General features: G+C 37.8%; 1 protein-coding gene across 4 annotated transcripts in view; it reads right to left on the bottom strand.

The window, feature by feature from the left end:
• Positions 1–20,282, bottom strand: part of GALNT13 (polypeptide N-acetylgalactosaminyltransferase 13) — a 555,106-nt gene that overhangs the window by 15,804 nt on the left and 519,020 nt on the right. For all 4 annotated transcript variants that reach the window (XM_066345193.1, XM_066345194.1, XM_066345192.1 and 1 more), the window contains exon 12: positions 4,446–4,580. In XM_066345193.1, coding sequence (XP_066201290.1) covers positions 4,446–4,580 — 135 coding nt within the window. The remainder of the gene's footprint in view (positions 1–4,445; positions 4,581–20,282) is intronic.

Genomic DNA, 20,282 nt, shown 5'->3' with positions numbered 1-20,282 from the left:
CAAAGACATGTATTTATTACCAACATATGCTTTATTTAATTCAAATAAAAGTAGAAGTGATTAGATACTAATTGTATTATGAATATGGATAGCTAAAGTCTGTAAGTAATTAACATCCTTCTGACAAAGTAGTTTTATCCCTGCCTGTTTGTCTAAATAGACAATACTTATTTCAGAACATCATTAGAAAGATCTATTATTTCTTTAGATAATACTGTACATTTAGTTTATCATATTATCCTCATTTAAAAGCATCTAATTGTTTTTAGTTTTTCAATGACCTCCAAAGGAATGTAATATAGTGAAAAGGTTGCTCGATCAAGTGCTAGGAACCTGGAGTATATAAATCCACAGAAGGCTTTTAAGTACTCTATAGTTACATTTACTAATGTGAGGAATTCAAATAAGATATTATTATCTTACAGGACAATTGTTAGAACTGTATGAGAAAACAGATGAAATTATATACATTCAGTAAACTTGATCCCCTCTCTTCCCCTCCTCCCACCCACCTAAGAAGTTAACAAACCAGAGCCAATAAATAGACTCTGTTTGGAGGTTTTATAACACTGTTTCAATTTTTCTCTGGCTATTCCCAAATATCTGTTCCAATTTATAACTTGCTTTTTCTAAAATTGAAAGGACTCCAGATTAGGTGATGGAATATTTCGGCTGTTCACACTGTGAGATTCACAATTGTACTGATAACTAGCTTTCTTTGAATACTTTATTAGGACCGAAATCCTGCCTCTGCCCCTGCCCATGTGATCTTTGTGCTTTGGTGTCCTCCTCATAATGCTCAAAGAAGAGAACTTTGAGGTAAATTTCAGCTCTATAATTCTGTGAACTCCACCGAATTGTATTCTGCTTTGAAACTGTACCACCGCAGAAGTTTCTCAAAGAAGAATAATTTTGCCCTTGATATCAATAAAGGATAAATGAAAGAAGTGGCAAGCAGCATTTGTCTCCTTTTTACTGATTGGAATATGAGAAGACTGGGGCTGCTTGGCAGTTACTTCTCTTTCCGGTTTCTATGCCTCTCCTCCTCTGCTCCCCTCTCCTCTCCCATCTGTCCTGGACGCCATTTTCTAAAGCGTATTTATGTCCTTTCCTAACTTTATGATATTTTTCAACAGTGTATAAAAAAACAAAGGAGGCCCTGGCCTGTTGGCTCAGCGGTGGTGCGTCGGCCTGGCTTGCGGGGGACCCGGGTTCGATTCCTGGCCAGGGCACATAGGAGAGGCGCCCATTTGCTTCTCCACCCCCCCTTCCTCTCTGTCTCTCTCTTCCCCTCCCGCAGCCAAGGCTCCATTGGAGCAAAGATGGCCCGGGAGCTGGGGATGGCTCCTTGGCCTCTGCCCCAGGCGCTAGAGTGGCTCTGGTCGCGGCAGAGCTACGCCCCGGAGGGGCAGAGCATCGCCCCCTGGTGGGCAGAGCGTCGCCCCTGGTGGGCGTGCCGGGTGGATCCCGGTTGGGCGCATGTGGGAGTCTGTCTGTCTCTCCCCGTTTCCAGCTTCAGAAAAAAAAACAAAAAAAACAAAGGAAGATAAGTGAATGTTTGGCTACTGACTAGACCTGTCAATTTTCAGACTTTAATATGAATGTGAAGGCTTTGGGGATTCTGTGGAAGTGCAGGCTCAGACTCAGTGCTGCCAGGGTGATAACTCAGATTCCTGATTTTTAACAAGTTCCCAGGTGATGTTACTAGTCCTAGAATCACACTTTGGGTCATAAAGACTGGGACTATTCTATAGACTGTAGTAACCCTAAACCTAAAATTTAAAAGAAGAGATAATCATAAAAGATAAATAGTATATTTTAATTTTATTTAAGAAGTCATTTCCTGACTTTTCTTCACAAGCAATATCAGTCTTTTATTTCAAAATTGAAATTTCTAGAGAAGTAATACATCATTCCTAGAATTACTTTATTCTCTGGTGACTTCTCTGTAATAATGATATCTACATTTAAAACTTTGGCTAAAAATTATATTATAATTTAACATTTTTATTTTTAAACAAGTTGAACATCACAATTTAATTTTGAAAACCTAAACATGTAAGACAGCAAATTAAACTGTTACTTAATTAGTAAGATGAACAGATAGTTTATTTAAAACTAAATATTTCTCAATATTTATGACATACTGAAATATCGAAAAGAAAGGCTCTTAGCATGAGTAATTTTGTGGCAGAACTTACTTTCTCTAAAACAAAGAGACTTTTAGCAGAACTTAGTTTTTCTAAAAAAAAAAAAACCTCCCTACCCCTGGCCTTGAGGCTGGTTTCCCAGGCTGGGGCCTTGGATAATTCAGCAAGGTTGCAGATGTTCCCGGAATGTTTCTCCCTGAATTAATCTTACAGATAAACATTGTAAGAGAACTTGTTTCACTGCTTTGTTTTACTGCTTGCTTCTGCTCCTCCCCATTCCCCAATCAGTATGTAATTTTGTCTTTAAAAGCTAGCTCTAAACTGTGCTCGGGGCTGCATTGATTTGAAATGAAATGACTTAGGTCTCCTCCGTGTGGCCGCTGGCTTTTAAAGAGAGACTCCTTAATTTGGCTACTTAATCATGTGGCAAAAACATCTGTTTCTTGCTGTTCCCATACAACAATACCATAAGCTTTATTTGTATCGGTGGTAGAAACAGAATTTACATGATACAAAATATTCCAATAATCTAAAAATACTGCAATAGATAACTCCTATTCATCCAAAATAGTAAATTTACTTACAGTAACTATTTATTTAACTTTGGTGAGGCTGTCAATTTTTTTTCACTTTTCTCTCAAAATCCCTTAGTATTCAATAATCTTTCTAATCACTGACAAAAAATATAAATAAAAACGTTTGCTTAATTATCAGCAATAGTTATTTCAGAAATGAAGGAATTTGAGATATGATTATAAAAGCCATCATCCCCTCAAAATTTATAGAGAAGTTTAAAAATTGTAATTTAACAATGCTCCATCTTATAAAAATATATACACTCTTTCTCCTTTTCTTATAAAAATATGCTAGCTTTATTTTAGCACATGCTCAATAAAAAGTCCTGGTGAAAACTAAAGAGCAACAACAAAAAGTTTTATTTTAAAAATATTTCTTTCAAGATTTCTCCTTCTTCTGTACATCCTCACAGAAGAGGTAGGGAACTGAGTAAAGAAAGGTTCAGATTTACTCACTGGCATCGTTAGAGGAAATGTCTTCCATAGTCTTAATAGAAAGGGTGGTAATGAGGATAGAGAAGAGAGCAATAATGGTGATCAGTTGAAGAAGGTGAATGAGGAACCGAGAGGACAGAGGAGTCTTGAGTAGAACACACTGATGCGACATAGGAAGGATTCGTGGTGTTTGCCTTAATTATGTCCCAGAAGATGTATCTGAAGAACTTGACAATCTTATATAACTTTTAGGGCCAAATTTTAACCCTATATAACTAGTCTCAAATCGGGTAAGAATTCAGTAAGTTTTCCTGATATTCCACTTAAGAAATTACAACATCATGCACATTCAAATGACATTTAAAAATTTTAAACAGGAAGACCTTGTTAGAATTCAATAATACCAACAGCCCTGTAGGTTGCTTTTTAAAATGTAACTCTTGCAGAGTATTTTAAGCTTTCATACAATACAACACTATGTGAAATTCATATACCAATATTGTATTATTTATCATGTAAGAATGGAGTTTACGTCTTATCTTAAATAAGTCATCAACCATTTAATAGTGTGGACAATGTAACATGGACAGCCAGTTCATTTTGTTAAGCCAAGAGGAATCAAAGAAATGAAGCTGTTTCGAGATAGCTTCTTTATGCAGAGAAAGATATTTCCTTTTCATTAGCTCCATCTGGTGGCTGATTTGGTTTTTACACAATGCCCGGCTATAAATTCCCAACAAGATTTTCTCCCTCTCTTCTCTCAGAAATATGTGCTATATTGAAAAGATGCTGCCTAGCGGATTATGCACCTAATTAGTTTATTGAATATTGAAAAGTGTTTACTGTTATAATGAATGTTCATGGTAAACTTGTCAGCTTTTTTCTTTTCCCTTTATGGCGAGAAGCATAAATATCATAATTTCCAACAGTGAAAAATTTAAAATATGAAAATATTGTTGATGTGTTGTAGGTGCATCTGCAAACATGCCTTTCAGGTAAGCATGGCCTGCCCTTGGCCTAATTTATTTTGAGTAGGTGCCTATGATAACAAATATTAAACACATAAAAATGAATTTATGTTTCTCTTTCATATTTTATATTTATGGACTAATTTGGCAAAAACTTATTTATACAATATACCATCCTAAATATCATCTGATATTGCATGCTTGAAAATGCAGTTCTTCCAATGCAGAAAAAATAACTTAGGGTCTAAACGTATTTAAAATACTGTATATAAATAAGTCAAAATATTAAAAATAAGTCAATTAAAGAAATACTATACCTCAGCATCATATTCCCATAACTGATTTCCTCTCATATGGTGGCATTTTAACATGATTACAGGTCCATTGAGTCTAGAAACATCCAAGCACAAGTCATCGGTTCGGATTTCTTTGTCAGCAGTATAAGAAAACACCTGTAAATATAAAAATCAGCTAATAAAATAATACCTTAGAAACAATCACAGTATAGCAGGTTTATCTGTGGAAGCTTTCCTGTTAGTTAAACTTTTTAAATGATCTCTGCAGTGTAACCTTGAGAACACTAGTTTACTTCTCTGAGTTGTTTCCTTCAACTGCAAAATAGGGACAGTGACATCTGTTTTATAAGGTTTTCGTGAAGCTTCAATTTAACAAACTAAATTATGAAATGCTTATTATTTGCCAGAGAAAAATCTCCTGCATTATACCTGCCATATTATAAAGCTCACAACAGGTTCGCTAAAATAAAGTTTGCAAGTTGCATAGAGTTCAATAAAGGGCAGTTTTATATAGTTCCATCACCATATGACCAATTTCTCACTTTAGAGGCAAGGTTTTGCATAAAGAAGTTTAAATCTTTCTTTCCATAACATAAGTACATCATGTAAATTTTATTAAATATTGCCAGTGGGTCTATGAAGGTTGTAGAATTATCTTCTCCAGAGATATCACTAAAGGTAGGTTCTATGCTTTATCTTTCTCATATGGTTTTGGCTGGGCTTGACTATAATTCTCGAAATATTCAAACAGTGTCAGCGTGGATTATAGATTCATTGTTAGCTAATTCATACAAAAACTATATAAACTGTGCTTTGTTCTTGGTACAAATAATTTATTTGTAACATTGATTATTAAAGTTTCATGAGATTTCTTAACTACATAAGTATGAAAGTTGTGTTCTTTCATTAGCTCTGATAACCATGGTTCAGTATTCTGTGGGTATCTATTTTTTTCCCTTGAAATCTCAAGAGGGAGTACAATGGAAAAGGTGATCTCAGGGTCTTCTGTTCCCAAAGCAATCTTATAAAACTGGAGGAAGTCAGCCCTGCAAATCACTTATAAACTCCGGAGCCCTAGTCTTTAAGCTGAACAAGTTAGCCTTGAAAAGATTGCTGTTACAGTACTGCTACTCAGGGATTCTCTGAAAATCACAAGAGGTCGTAAGAGAACACGCAAAGTCAGTGATGGAGCACAAGAAACCTCTTAAGCCAACATCTTAAAAGGAAATTCTTCACAAAGGTTATACATTCATCTCAACAATAAAAAACTTCAGAAGTAAGTGAAGTGCCTTTAATTGAGCTATATAAAATGACTTCATGGCATGAAATTCAGTGGAAAAATGTCCTACTTTTAACATAGTTTTAATGGAAAATACAAGTAATCAAAATAATAGTGAAAGAAACACCCATCAAAGAGAAGTATTTGTATCCTTCCCAAACAGTTAATAGTTTTTAAGAATAGAATTACAATAGTGTTCTTCATCTATGGTTTTGCTTTCTGTGGTTTCAGTTACCTGAGATCAACTACCATCAGAAAGTATTAAATGGAAAATTCCAGAAATAAACAAGTCATAAGTTTTAAGCGCTGTGCTATTATGAGTAGGATGATGAAGCCTCACGCCACCTGGCTTCATCTTGCCAGGGATGGGAATCCTCCCTTTGTCCAGCACATCCACGCTGGACACGCTCCCTGCCCCTTAGTCACCTAGCCTCTCCGCTATCATATCCCCGTCACTGTATCACTTTGTTTGCATTCAGATAACTCTCATTTTATTTTGATAATTACTCTTATTAATTATTGATGTTAATCTCTTACTGTGCTTAATTTATAAATTAAACTTTATCCTATGTATGCATGAATAGGAAAGAAACAGTATACATAAGTTTCCATACTATACATGGTTTCAGGCACCCAGTGGGGGCCTTGAAACATATCCTCCATGGATAAGGGGTGAATACTGAACAAAAGTATTTAATTAAGTAACGAAGTAAACTTTAATCTGAAGGAAGTAAATTTTCTTTGCCCATTATAGGGTTATTTCAATGTCAAGAATAGTTTTCTCAATCAGTTTATTTTCTTTTAGTGGTATACAGATACTAATATAAATAAGCAACAAAGCATCCACAGCTGCCATTGACTTTTTTTTAGAGAGAGAGGCAGGGAGAGAGATACAGGAACATCAATCTTTTCTTCTATGTGCCCTGACTGGAGATCAAACCAGCAACCTTTGCACTTCAGGGCTACACTCCAACCATATCTTGCCAGGTCTTAGTATTTTATTTATTGATTGATGATTTTAGAGAGACAGAGACAGGGAGGGAGGGAGAGGGGAAGGGGAAGGGAAGCATTCATTTGTTGTTCCACTTAGTTGTGCATTCACTGGTTGCTTCTCATGTGTGCCCTAATGGGGATAGAACTCACAACCTTGTTGTTTCGGAACAACACTAAACAACTGAGCTAACTAGCCAGGATTGCCACTGATTTTTGTATGATGGGTATAGTCATGGCATGAGCAATAATTTTCCTCAGGGTTCTATGATAGTTTGGAAATTTCACATGTTGAAAGTTCTAGAGAGCAGTCTACCACATTATTTGTTCCTAAATTCCCAATTTTGATTCATTTCTTAGCCAATTAGTAGTCTTAAGTAATTCACATCCAAGGAATTTATAATTTTAAAATATTTTTGAGCCTATCTCTGTATATATATATTATCTTTTTTTGCCTTTTCCACTTGAAAACAAATTTAAACTGATGATAAAATGCTTGGCTCATGGGTACTTATTTTTTGAAAACTATCTGCAGATAACGCATTTATTATTTTCTGTAATTAGTATAAAATCAGGATTACTATGTTTTTTTGTACCTGAGACTCTCATTTATATGTGTGTTTCTAGGATGTTTTTTAGTCTATAAAATAATAAAAAGTGCATGTCAGTATGTACATATCCTTTTTATTTTATATGAGAACTATTAAGTTTGATTTCATTTATCTTTTATATCTTTTTTACCCATAATTTTCTTTTTTGTGCTTTTTCATATCTCTTACTGTAGGAAGTTCATTAATTCCACTTTGGGACAGACTGCAATGAAATATTATATGTAAATACTCTAGAGGCCCAGGTACACTGAAGCATTCAGTAACTGATATTCTGTGCTACTTTTCCAGTCTTGGAACTAATCCTAAATTGTAGCCTTGTATATGGATCCCTGCCTTGATAAGATGCTCTGTATCCAAAGATTTTAGGATGGAGCCGAGCAGCTTTGCTCTTGCTAGTCTGTGCCTATCTCTTGGCCACCCCAAGTCTCGATGGAGGTGGGGCTTTAATGCCTGATGACAGGCTTTCCTGACACTTTTGGCAAGGCACCACCTCCACAGATTGTCACCCTTTAGATTCACCAGTTGTGAGTTCCTGGTGACTCCAGGGACAACCTCACCTCTCTTTTTAGTTTTCCTAGGGAGCAGCTGTTCCCTATGGCTATTGTCTGTTCCTTGTGTCAATATTCCAGCTAGGTCCTCTCAGTTCTTAGTAGCATACCTGTCCAATCATTTTTTCTGCTATAGTTAAAAGTTTTATTCCTGATCACAAAGTAAGATAAAATATTTCAAAGCTGAGCATATATGCAACACGTTACTTTAAACTATACCATACATGTTGCTGTTTTTATGAGATTGATTCTTTCATTAGTGTAGTCTGATTATATGTTCTTTTCCAAAAATTGGAAACTATTTCTCTTTCTAGTTAACACTCAAATTGCTTTATCATTGGTTACCAATACTTCTAACTAAACTAGAATTGAGTTATACAAATATTAGATTTAGAATTTATTTTCAGTTGATTTAAAGCCAGATTGGATCTGACAATTAATTAAATCAAACTCTGAACACTGTTTTTTAAAAGATTGTATTTATTGATTTTTTAGAGGTGGGGGAGGAGCAAGTTGTTCCTCATATGTGCCTTGACCAGGCAAGTCTGGGATATTAAACCAGCAACCTCAGCATTCCAGGTTGATGCTTTATTCACTGTGCCACCATAGGTCAGCCAAAGTCTGATCACTTTAAGCTAAGGTGACTACAGGAAGAGTAAAATAATCAATTTCTGTGTTCATCTATCGATTATAAAAGAGGAATAAGGAGGGAGTTAACATTAATTGAACAGCTACTGTGTTAGAAACCATGTATGATATGATTCATATATAATACATTACATAAATTTGCATTTTTTTACATCATGCAATTAAATTTATATTACTATGAATGTATACCAACTTACAGTATTGCAAAATAAGTATAAATCTTTTTGTGTGCTGTATAGATGCAACAGTTTATAGTGCTTTAAAAATTGTTTTATACCTAATCTTCATATTTCTTTAGATACATATATATATATATAACTATGAGCTATCTAACTATACATATCTTCCCTTGTAGTCTGTTGGTCAAGCTAACTCTATAAATAACCACTAAGAAGGCATTTTTTTTGTTTGTTTTTACAGGGACAGAAAGAGAGTCAGAGAGAGGGATAGATAGGGACAGACAGACAGGAATGGAGAGAGATGAGAAGCATCAATTACCAGTTTTTAGTTGTGACACCTTAGCTGTTCATTGATTGCTTTCTCATATGTGCCTTGACTGTGGGCCTTCAGCAGACCAAATAACCCCTTGCTGAAGCCAGCGACCTTGGGTCCAAGCTGGTGAGCTTTTTGCTCAAGCCAGATGAGCCTGTGCTCAAGCCGGTGACCTCAGGGTTTCGCTCTATCCACTGCGCCACCGCCTGGTCAGGCAAGAAGGCAATTTTTATTCAATTATTTAATATTCAGCTACTATACAAGAAATGATAGGTTTTTGTTCCATTTTGTGGATTCTTTATTTATCAGTCTTTCCAATATTACTTTGATCTCTGTAATAACTCATTTTTATTTTGTCTCCTATTGTATTAGTTTGAATGGGCTGCCATTCCAAAGTACCACAGATTGGCTAGCTTAAACAATAGACTTCTATTTTATCAGGGTAATAGAGAGTAAGAAATCCAAGACCAAGATATCAGCTGGACTGGTTTCTTCTCTAGACCTCTCTGCTTGGCTTATACATGGCCGTCTTCTCCATGTATCTCACAGGGTCTTTCATCTGTGCCTAATCACTTCTTATAAGGACAGCAGTCCTATTAGATTAAGTCTCCTTCTCATGATCTCATTTTATATTCATTACATCTTTAAAGACCCTATCTCTGAATATAGTCACATTTTTTTTTTTTTTGTATTTTTCTGAAGCTGGAAACGGGGAGAGACAGTCAGACAGACTCCCGCATGTGCCCGACCAGGATCCACCCGGCACACCCACCAGGGGGCAATGCTCTGCCCACCAAGGGACGATGCTCTGCCCCTCCGGGGCATCGCTCTGCCGCGACCAGAGCCACTCCAGTGCCTGGGCCATCTTTGCTCCAATGGAGCCTTGGCTGCGGGAGGGGAAGAGAGAGACAGAGAGGAAGGAAGAGGGGGTGGAGAAGCAAATGGGCGCTTCTCCTATGTGCCCTGACCGGGAATCGAACCCGGGTCCCCCACACACCAGGCCGACGCTCTACCGCTGAGCCAACCGGCCAGGGCCTGAATATAGTCACATTTTGAGGCACTGAGATTACAGCTTCAACACAGTATTTTTATTTTTATTTTTAGGGAAGCACAATTCAGCCCATAATACCTATTAACCCTTTAAAATGTATCAAAAGAGATAATACATCATTCCCTCCAGACCTGGATGAAAACTACAGTGTGTATAATTTTATGCTTACTCGTCTAGATCCTCTGGGGATTCAGTTTAAAATTTTGAATGGTCTGCATAATATTACCAATTGAAACTTGAATGAAACATAATAGCAGGTTTTCTCCCCTTCTCTAAATTAGACTGCTTTGGGTTGGAAGCTTATAGTAGAATAGTGCAGCATTGACTTCTGTATTCATAGTCTTAAGGTTTTGTTCATCCTTACCTTCCTTGTCCACTCCCAGATTCCCCAGGCTGCTGATCAGTTTTGGATTCTTCCAGGGTGGTAAATGTATAGGAGAGGTCTTACCTGAACTGTCTCTTTATAGCTCCTTCCTGTTCTCTGGCCTGGCAGAGATTTAATGCACCCTCTCCTGAGTGTTTGTGGTCCTTCAGAGGTTCCCATCACTATGTACCTTCCACTGCAATGCTGAGACGACAATGTATATTTTCTAAGTGAACCCCTTCTTATGACTTCACAACTCAGAGAGGCAAGAACTATGGCAAGGCAGTCGCTGCAATTCAGTTGCATGGACCATCTTTACCATGTGCGAGGCAGGTTGCAACCTGCCAAACTCCGCAGGCGTAAGAAGCACATAGCAAGCTTTCAAAGTGGTGTCCTATATAATTTGCAGGCTCCAATACAAAATGAAAATGTGTGACCAGAGAACAGGCTGACAGCTGTCAGGGGAGGTGGGCAGAATGGGAGGGGAGGGTGGAGGGATTGAGCAAAAAGGAAAAAAAGAAAAAAAAATTCATGAACAGGAACAATAACGTGGTGATTGCTGGGGAGGAGGTGGGGCGGAAGAGGGTAAGGGGGATAAATGGTGGTGCAAAGAGACTTGACTGGGGGAGGCGAACACACAATACAGTGTACAGATGATGTGTTACAGAATTGTGCACCTGCAACCTGTATAATTTTGTTAAGCAGTGTCACCCTAATAAACTCAATAAAAACAAAAAAAAAAATTATTAAGACTTTAAAGACTACAAGGCCCTGTTCAACTGCATGGGTTGCAGACCCATGAAGCTGTTCCTGCCTTGAGCCCTCCTCCTCCGAGCCTTGTCACTGGAGACGAGAATCCCACCCCACCCCTCCAGAGAGAGAGCAGCTTCTCCCCGCAGAGAAAACCCTACAGCGTTCTCCACCTTCTGACGCCTCCTGTTAAGGGCTGAATTGTATCCCTGCAAACAATATGTAAAAATACTAAACCTCAGTACCTCAGAATGTGAACATATTTGGAAATAGGGTCATTGTAGATGTAATTAGTTAAGTCACTGCGAGGTCATGTTGGAGTAGGGCAGGCCCTTAATCAAAATGACTGGTGTCCTTGTAAGAAGACAGAGACATATGGAGAGAAAATGGCCCTGTGACTCGGGAGATAGATGTCGAATTAACAGCACCCCTACAAGCCCTGGGGACTGCTGGCAAATATCAGAAGCAAGAAGAAGCAAGGAATGATTCTCCTTACAGGTTTCAGGAAAATTATGCCTCTCTGACAGCTTGATTTTTGACTTGCAGCCTCAAAAAACTGTGAGATGATAGATTTCTGTTGTTTTAAACCATCCAGCGTGTGGCAGTTTGTTCAGACAGCCCTAGGAAATGAATACAGCTCCTTTTATTCCTTATGCAGGGTGAGGGATCTAAACTTCAAAGAATCAGTTTTTCAAATTGTCATTTTAAATTCTGCATATAGGAAAGTCTGATTTTAGATTTCATTACTACTGTATCTTGGTGTCTGGGTTGAAAATTATAATATCCAGTTATACTTTACAAAAGCATTGGTACAATAATTTTAATAATAATATTTCTATTTATATTTCCATACAGTGATTCTTTCAGTGGTCGGCAAACTCATTAGTCAACAGAGCCAAATATCAACAGTACAACTATTGAATTTTCTTTTGAGAGCCAGATTTTGTAAACTTAAACTACATAGGTAGGTACATTCCTTATTGAGGTAGCGCCCGCACGTGGTATTTTGTGGAAGAGCCGCACTCAAGGGGCCAAAGAGCTGCATGTGGCTAGTGAGCCGCAGTTTGCCAACCAGAGGACTAGGTGATTTATCTGCTTTTATACATACTCATAGAGATCAAATTAACTTCTGTCTCTTCATTTACATACTTGAATGAGTTTAGCAATGATTTCCAACACTCCGATCTCAATTCCTTTGAATCTTAATATATTTTTTAAAGACAAGATAAGCATTATCATTATTCTACACATGCATCTGGTTTGTTCTGGACTTTTCATTTTGGTAAGTACGTCCAAAGGAATTTTATAATTCCTTAAATATATACAATGAAGACTGCATTTAAATATCTATGAGAATGATCTTCTAAAATATTCTGCGTGAAGTCAATGCTGTTTTTCACACAACGAAAGCCTCTATGTATCTATTCTTTTAAAGGTTTCATCATGCTTAAAATTCTGATGATGTAAGTTACTTCTTTAAAACACTTTCATCTTTACCCTTGAAAAGTTGCAGACAAATATCAATTGTTCAAGCAGTGCCAGTTTCAAAGCACTTCACTGCATTGTTATTAGAGCCTGGATCGAGCTGCCTTCAGCAAGGGGCTCAGAAGTGAAATGCCCTCTGCTGACTCCATCTTGCCACAGGATTTCTTCTTTTTTCCTTAGATGAAGACATATTTTACACATGAAAAAAATATATAATTTTTATATATTTAAATTATATTTATTTATAACCTGTGAGTATACTTAAAAGGTTCACATATGTATTTTATTAACATTGTTATACAGGTTGTGATTTCCCTAGATTTAGATATTCATTTATAAAATTATTTTCCTGTTTATTGCCTCAGGACAATATTTTCTATAAAAGTTCAGTTTTAAGGGACTCTTGTCATTTTATGCAAACTGCCTCACCATCTATATGAAGAAACCAAAGCCAACTAATTGACATGATTCACCCAATTTGCCAGTGCTGCTTAGTGACAGGTCTCTCTGGACCCCAAACTCATTGTCGCTATTCTTTTACTTGACGATAGTGCCCTGTACACACCCCTTACACGCCCATCATTTAGTCATTTTGGAGCCTTGAACCCTGTGGGGATAACACTGCTATTTGAAGCGTGACCAATTTGAGAAATGTGTTAACAACCATCCAGAGAGATAGATTATAAGAAAATAAAAATATACTGGTTTTTTTATTCCCTCTTTTGGTAAAAATAGCCCAGGAAAATTTGTATTGAAATGACAAGAAAAAATATTTAGCAACAATAATTAGAACTTCAGCAAAGTGATTTACTTTTCAAAATGCTCCTTCTTACCGTATGTCACACCATCCTGTAATGATCTAAAACTGTTATTAACAACAGGATGTGGGTGTGAATCTCATGTTCAATATTTCCATCCGGTTCCGACATCATCTGTGACGCGTCAACTCTTCCCCTTTTACATCAGCATAACTATAGTATTTGCAACAATTTGCTATTTCTTCATTTGTGCTCAGCAGTCATCTCATTCTTCAGTCCTCAACCTGGTATGTGCTGATCACATTCCCGGGACTATGCTTTTTATTCTGCTTTGCTCAGGAAATGATTACCGGCCCCCCTTTTAATCTCAGCATATTCTTCACTTTCTCCATGTATCACTCTGTAATGACTCTTACCTAGATATAGCTTATTTGCATTGTGTTGTAGGTACTGCATCATTTCTGTGTTAATTGGAGGAAGGATAGCACTAAAACAACAGGCTTTGGAAAATGACACCGACCTGGCTCTGAGACTTCCCTCTAACGCTCTTCAGAACAAAGTTACTGTGAAGCTTTGTCAAAATCTTGGCTTCCTTCTCTGGGAAAAGGGACAAAGCCCTTGTTTCCTGAACTATTTTGGAAATTGAATGAGACAATTCATTAACTCTAAACACAGTAGTTGCCCCAGGTAACATTTCAATATTAGTCACTGTCTGGGCAAAATCTAGACATATAATCTACATTTACTACATTCTGTCTCATTTGTTTTATTTTTAAGCCTTGCTGTCCCAATAACAATGCTAAGGATATTTTTTTAGCACCTATAAAAACAATTCTAGGAAAAATGTGTGTGCCCAATAATTTCACTTACTGAATTGAAATGAAAACAATTTGTCTTTGGAATACTCTCATCCATTTTGTGGGAAACAGAGTAAGAAAGTGAAGTAATACAATAAGTGGGATGCACTAATACAATAGCAAAATGTGATTGATGTTTATGTTTTCTTTCTACTTTATTGTTAAATCTTCCCATTTTAAACACTACTGATGGTAAAGGTCATATATGTTTAATAGTTTCTCTGCTTCGAAGGTTTTTAAAGAAAATCGACCATTCAAGAAATCTAATATATAAACATTATGCTCCAGATTCTTATAGTTTAGTATTGTAGTATTGAATACAAATTTAAGCCCAATCAGAATCCCTTTCAAAAGATACCCTGTTGGCTATTTGATGCGGACTGTGGTAGAATTCTCAGATGACCCTAACTTTCTGTTCTCTGGTGTACAAGCCTCATATAAACACGCTTCCTTTGAGTGTGGGTCAGACTTTAACTATGACAACAAAGTCACTCCATGATAACATTATTCTATATAAGAAGTTCTATTAGCCAACTGAGGAGAGAGATTTTCCTACCGGCCTTCCAGATGCATATGGCCATGTTTAGGAGAGGGCCACATGGCAGGGAACTGAGGACAGCCCCTTCTTGCTGAAAGCAACCACTGACTGAAAGAGAAAAAACCCCACAAAGAAACCCCATAAGATGGGGCCATAGTCTTCCTACTGCAAGGAACTGAAATTGGCAATAACCAGAAAGCTTGGAAGAGGATCCAATGAAATCATAGCTCCAGCCAATACCGTGATTTCGGCTGTGTGAGACCCTGAGTAGGGATCTCAGCTATGCTGTGCCTGAATTTCCAGCCCACAGAACTGTGAGATAATATTCTTGTGTTGTATTAAGCCACTGAATTTGCTGACAATAGAAAATTAACACATTGAACATCAGGAAAAAGGATATTCATGCAAAAACTGGACTTCTCATCCTGTGGGACACCTTCTCCTATGCTATGCCTCTCTCATTTATTTATTCATCCAATCATCTGTTTATTTATTCAGCTGCTACTCTTGAGCAGGTTGAATGTTATAGGCTTTTTCCAAACTATGTAGGCCCTTTATGAAACTTTGAGTGTGACACATAAAGCATCTAATTGAGTGCCAACATTTTTGTAAGAGCTTCCTCCAGTATTCCAGCATGCTTTGAACTCTATTTTCTGTATGCTCATACTAAGGATTTTATGTAACAAATTTTCTTTCTTGCTGGTACTGTTATGTTTTTTCCTTGAGCATATGAGCGCATCATTCCTTACATATTAGCCCTTATACATATAAATTTCATAGGAAGAAAAGTAAGTTCTTGAATGGGATATTCTTTATTCATGCCCTTTAGCCATGGGCCATTTAATACACACTTTTCCTTCCTCATTAACTCACTGATTAGTACCATGGAACAGCAAGACATATATGGTCTTTGAGGTTCTGCTGATTTATGTTTGTAAATGTAAAATAGAGCAGCAATAATATGTGCCATTCACATGATGTCTATATAAAGTATTTTATTTCTGTTAGTGTTTGCTTTGTTATGTGCAAATTAACTTTATACCATTATTCTTATTCTTATTATTTTACAGAGACAGAGAGAAGGATAGATAGGGACAGACATACAGGAACAAAGAGAGATGAGAAGCATCAATCATCAGTTATTCATTGCGACACCTTAGTTGTTTATTGATTACTTTCTCATATGTGCCTTGACCGTGGGCCTTCAAAAGACCGAGTAACCTCTTGCTGAAGCCAGTGACCTTGGGTCCAAGCTGGTGAGCTTTGCTTAGACCAGATGAGCCTGTGCTCAAGCTGGCAACCTCAGGGTCTCGAACCTGGGTACTCCACATCCCAGTTAGATACTCTATCCACTGTGCCACCGCCTGGTCAGGCCCATTATTTTTAATATGTTTTAATGGTATTTTTGTAATATTTCATATTTTAAAAGGTTTCTACTTATGTCCTTAGACACTTCCTAAAACTCCTGTATGTGGCATATATTAGACAAAAGTAATTACATATATATGTCTCAAAGTAAATCATAATGTCCTAGATGGCACAAAGATATACTTATTTTGTATCAGGTACAACTCTTTCTTATTTTTTTTAAATTATTATCGTTTTTTCTTCTTTTTCCAAGTAAGAGGAGGAGTGACAGAGAGACAGACTCCTGCATGCTCCCCAACCGGGATCTACCTGGCAAACCCCATATGCTCTGCCCACCATGCTCACAACCAGTCTATTTTTAGTGCCTGAGGTGGAGACTCCATGGAGCCACCCTCAGCACCTGGGGCCAATGTACCCAAACCAATAGCCATGGCTGTGGGAGAGAAAGAGAAAGAGAGAGAGAGAGAGAGAAGGGGACAGGAAGGAATGAAGAAGCAAATGGTTGCTTCTCTTGTGTGCCCTGACCAAGAATCAAACTCAGGACATCCACACACCGGGCCAATGCTCCATCACTGAGCCACCGGCCAGGGCTGAGATATTTTCAAGTACAAGTAGTTCATCAGGTAGTGATCCCAGGACAGATCAGTAAAGGAATAAGAAAGGGAAAGCAGAAAATACAGAGTACATGAATAAGGAATAACACTGTGAATAACTATAACTTAATCCTGCTGGGGGTATGTGGCAACCAGTGTGGAACCAGCACCATAGATTCAGTCCCCTGCACGGGAGAGGAAGCTGGGATAATTATACACCACTGGCCCTCAGCTTCTGCTTGAGGTATGCTTCTGGGGAGTAAAACTGTGTCGTTCCCCAGATGTGACCACGCAGACAAAGTAGCCTCTGGCAGTAAAAATCATCAGGCAAAGGAACAGAGGCCTTTGGATGCTGGGCTGGGAGCAAGTGGAAGGAAATAAATTAATAACATTTTGGGAGCACCTGTTGTATGTTTAACAAGATAGCTGTTCTTTGAAATATAATGTATATTAAATACGATATATCACATATCATATACTATACATTTCTTCAAGAACATTTCAAGGTAAGCATTATTATTCCTCTGTTATAAAAGGGAAGTATGAGGTTTGAAAAGGTTAAATAACTTCCCCAAAGTCACTCATTTTGAAAGTAAAAGACCCTGCCTTTGAACTGTGCTTTATTAGGCCCCAAACACCATCCCTTTTCACACACTTTTTGTATATTCTTTTTCATATGAGCTTTTTCCTTCCCAGTGATTTTTTTAAAATATTAAACTTCAAACTGTTCAGATTTTACTAATTTTTCCCTAAAATTCCATATGATCCTATGTTCATTTTCCCCAGGATCTAATTCAGATTACCACATTGCATTTGCTTGTCATATCTCCTTAACCTGCTGACGGATGTTCAGACTTTCCTCTTTCTGATGACTTTGACAATTTTGAGGAGTAGTAGTTGGGTAATGTCCCTTGGTCTGGGTTTGTCTAATTACTTATCTAACTTATCTACTTAGATTGGGGTTATAGGTTTTTAAGAGGAACAACACAAAAGTGAAGTGCAATTCTCATCAATCACATGCAGGGTGCATGGTATCGACACGACTCACAGAGCAGACTCACAATGCTGCACTTGCCATTTTTCTTCACAGTAGTTACTGCAACCCCCTTCCATGGTCTACTCTTTGGGAGCAAGTCAATAAGCACAGCCCACATACCAGGTGGGAAGGAAAGATAAATTCCATCTTCCGGAAGGGGCATCGTAAATTACTTGGAATTCTTGTGTACAGATCTTAGAGATCAATTTTTAACATTTTTAAAAATTTTTTATTTATTTACTTTTTTAGATTTTATTTATTCATTTTTATTAGAGAGAGGGGGGTAGAGAGAGAGAGAGAGAGAGAGAGAGAGAGAACAGGGGGAGGAGCAGGAAGCATCAACTCCCATATGTGCCTTGACCAGGCAAGCCCAGGGTTTTGAACCGGCGACCTCAGCATTCCAGGTCGACGCTTTATCCACTGCGCCACCACAGGTCAGGCCAATTTTAACATGTTTTAACTTCAGTCTAAAATTGAACATCATGTCTTTTCTTTCTTTCCTTCTCTTCTTTCTTTCCTCCTTTTCTTTCCCTCCTTCCCTCCTTCCCTCCCTCCCTCCCTTCCATCTTTTCTTTTATTTTTAAATGAGAGGAGAGGAGATAGAGAGACAGACTCCTGCATGTGCCCCTCCGGAATCCACTTGGCAACCCCCATCCGGGGCTGATGCTTGCATCAACCAAGCTATCCTCAGTCCCTGGGGCTGATACTTGGACCAATTGAGCCACTGACTATGGGAGGAGAAGAGTGAGATAGAAGGGGGAGAGGGAGAGAAAGAGAAGCAGATGATCACTTCTCATGTGTGCCCTGACTGGCAGACAAACCTGGGACATCCTCACGCCAGGCTGATGCTCTATCCACGGTGCAAACCAGCCCGGGTCATATATTAGGTTTAATATTTGTTAAGATTCTCATAGTAAAAAATCAGCTCATGGGCCACTTGTTTCACTCAATGAACGAAGAAAAGATCTCTTTATGAGATGGATTATGATGTGACCATTGCTATACCCTGGAGGTGGTACTTTCTCTCAGCAGTTTCGTAGGGCATGGGTTGAATGAACACTGGCAATTGTGACCTTTACAGACCACTTTGATCATTCCTTGATGTTACTACAGTGGCCATAAAATGCACCTCTGAATTTTTAGGAATTGTTTTATTTGTTTTTTATATAAAAAAAAGCAAAAGTACTTATTAAAACAAAAGCAATACACACCAAGCTCTGCATATTCTAGCCAGGTGCACATATTTAACTTCTTTTAAATTAAAAAAAAAAATCCCAAAATATATTTAGAAAGTTAGCAACTGAAGAGTTGAAGTAGAAATATGTTTATCTGATAGGTTTTCATTAGAAGACTAAGATTCTTTATTAGAAATTAGAATGGATGCCAGGCTGTTTCCATGGCAACTTACTGAAGGCTTTTTTTCACTTAATGGAAAGGTATGACTTCTGTACATACCACATGTAGCTCCTGGCTCTGTATTGGATCAAGTCCTTTGATAAAAGAATAAAAGAAATCAACTGAAAAATAGTTCTATAGCTCTGTCCCTGCTTGTGGTGAAATTATACTTGGGCACTAAATAACAGGAATAAAAAGCCCTTTCATTTTGCCCGTATTCATGCACCATGCCATTTTTTTTAATAACAAAGGTGAATGTCCAAGTAGTTTCATGAGGTTGTATTAGAAATAGGCTACATACTATCCTTTGACAATGTTTGCAGTCTGAACATTCTTTGCTCCTCTTGTTCCCTCAATCAAAATTCCCTTGCTTGACATTTACATTCTATTCATTCTATTATCTTAGCTCTTCTACTTATAAAACTTAATTTCCTACTCTCCCTGGCCCAGGCCTGCCACTCCATTTGGGGCTGTATCTCCGCTATCCTCCGCATGCTCCATTCTCCTGTGCTTGCTGTCATTTTTGTGAAGCCTTTTAGAACCTTGCCTGTCCCTATCAGACATTTTTGTGTGTGAATATCTCCTAAATAGCAGTATATCTATTCTTTTTTTCAAGAATTATTGTTTTGGCCCTGGCCCGGTTGTTCACTGGACAAAGCCTTGACCCGGTGCCAGAGGTTGCGAGTTTGACCTTCTGTCAGGGCATGTATGAGAAGCAACCAATGAGTACACAACTAAAGAGAACAAGATGCTTCTCTCTCTCTCTCTCTCTCAAATCAATGGAAAATTTTTTTTAAAAAAAGAATTATTGTTGCATAGTCTCATTGAGATTGAATATAAGGATTCCATTCCTATATACTTATTTATATTTCATCTCGTAAAAGAGTGAAAGTGGATTTACAGTTTTAAATATATAACATAAATATATATACGCCTGACCAGGCAGTGGCGCAGTGGATAGAGTGTTGGACTGGGATGCAGAGGACCCAGGTTTGAGACCCCGAGGTCGCCAGCCTGAGCATGGGCTCATATGGCTTGAGCAAAAAGCTCACCAGCTTGGACCCAAGGTTGCTGGCTCAAGCAAGGGGTTACTCT

The sequence above is a fragment of the Saccopteryx leptura genome, chromosome 7 (genome assembly GCF_036850995.1).
Source record: "Saccopteryx leptura isolate mSacLep1 chromosome 7, mSacLep1_pri_phased_curated, whole genome shotgun sequence".
Taxonomy (NCBI): domain Eukaryota; kingdom Metazoa; phylum Chordata; class Mammalia; order Chiroptera; family Emballonuridae; genus Saccopteryx; species Saccopteryx leptura.
The sequence above is the reverse complement of the archived record's forward strand: the minus strand, read 5'-3'. Positions and strand labels throughout refer to the sequence as shown.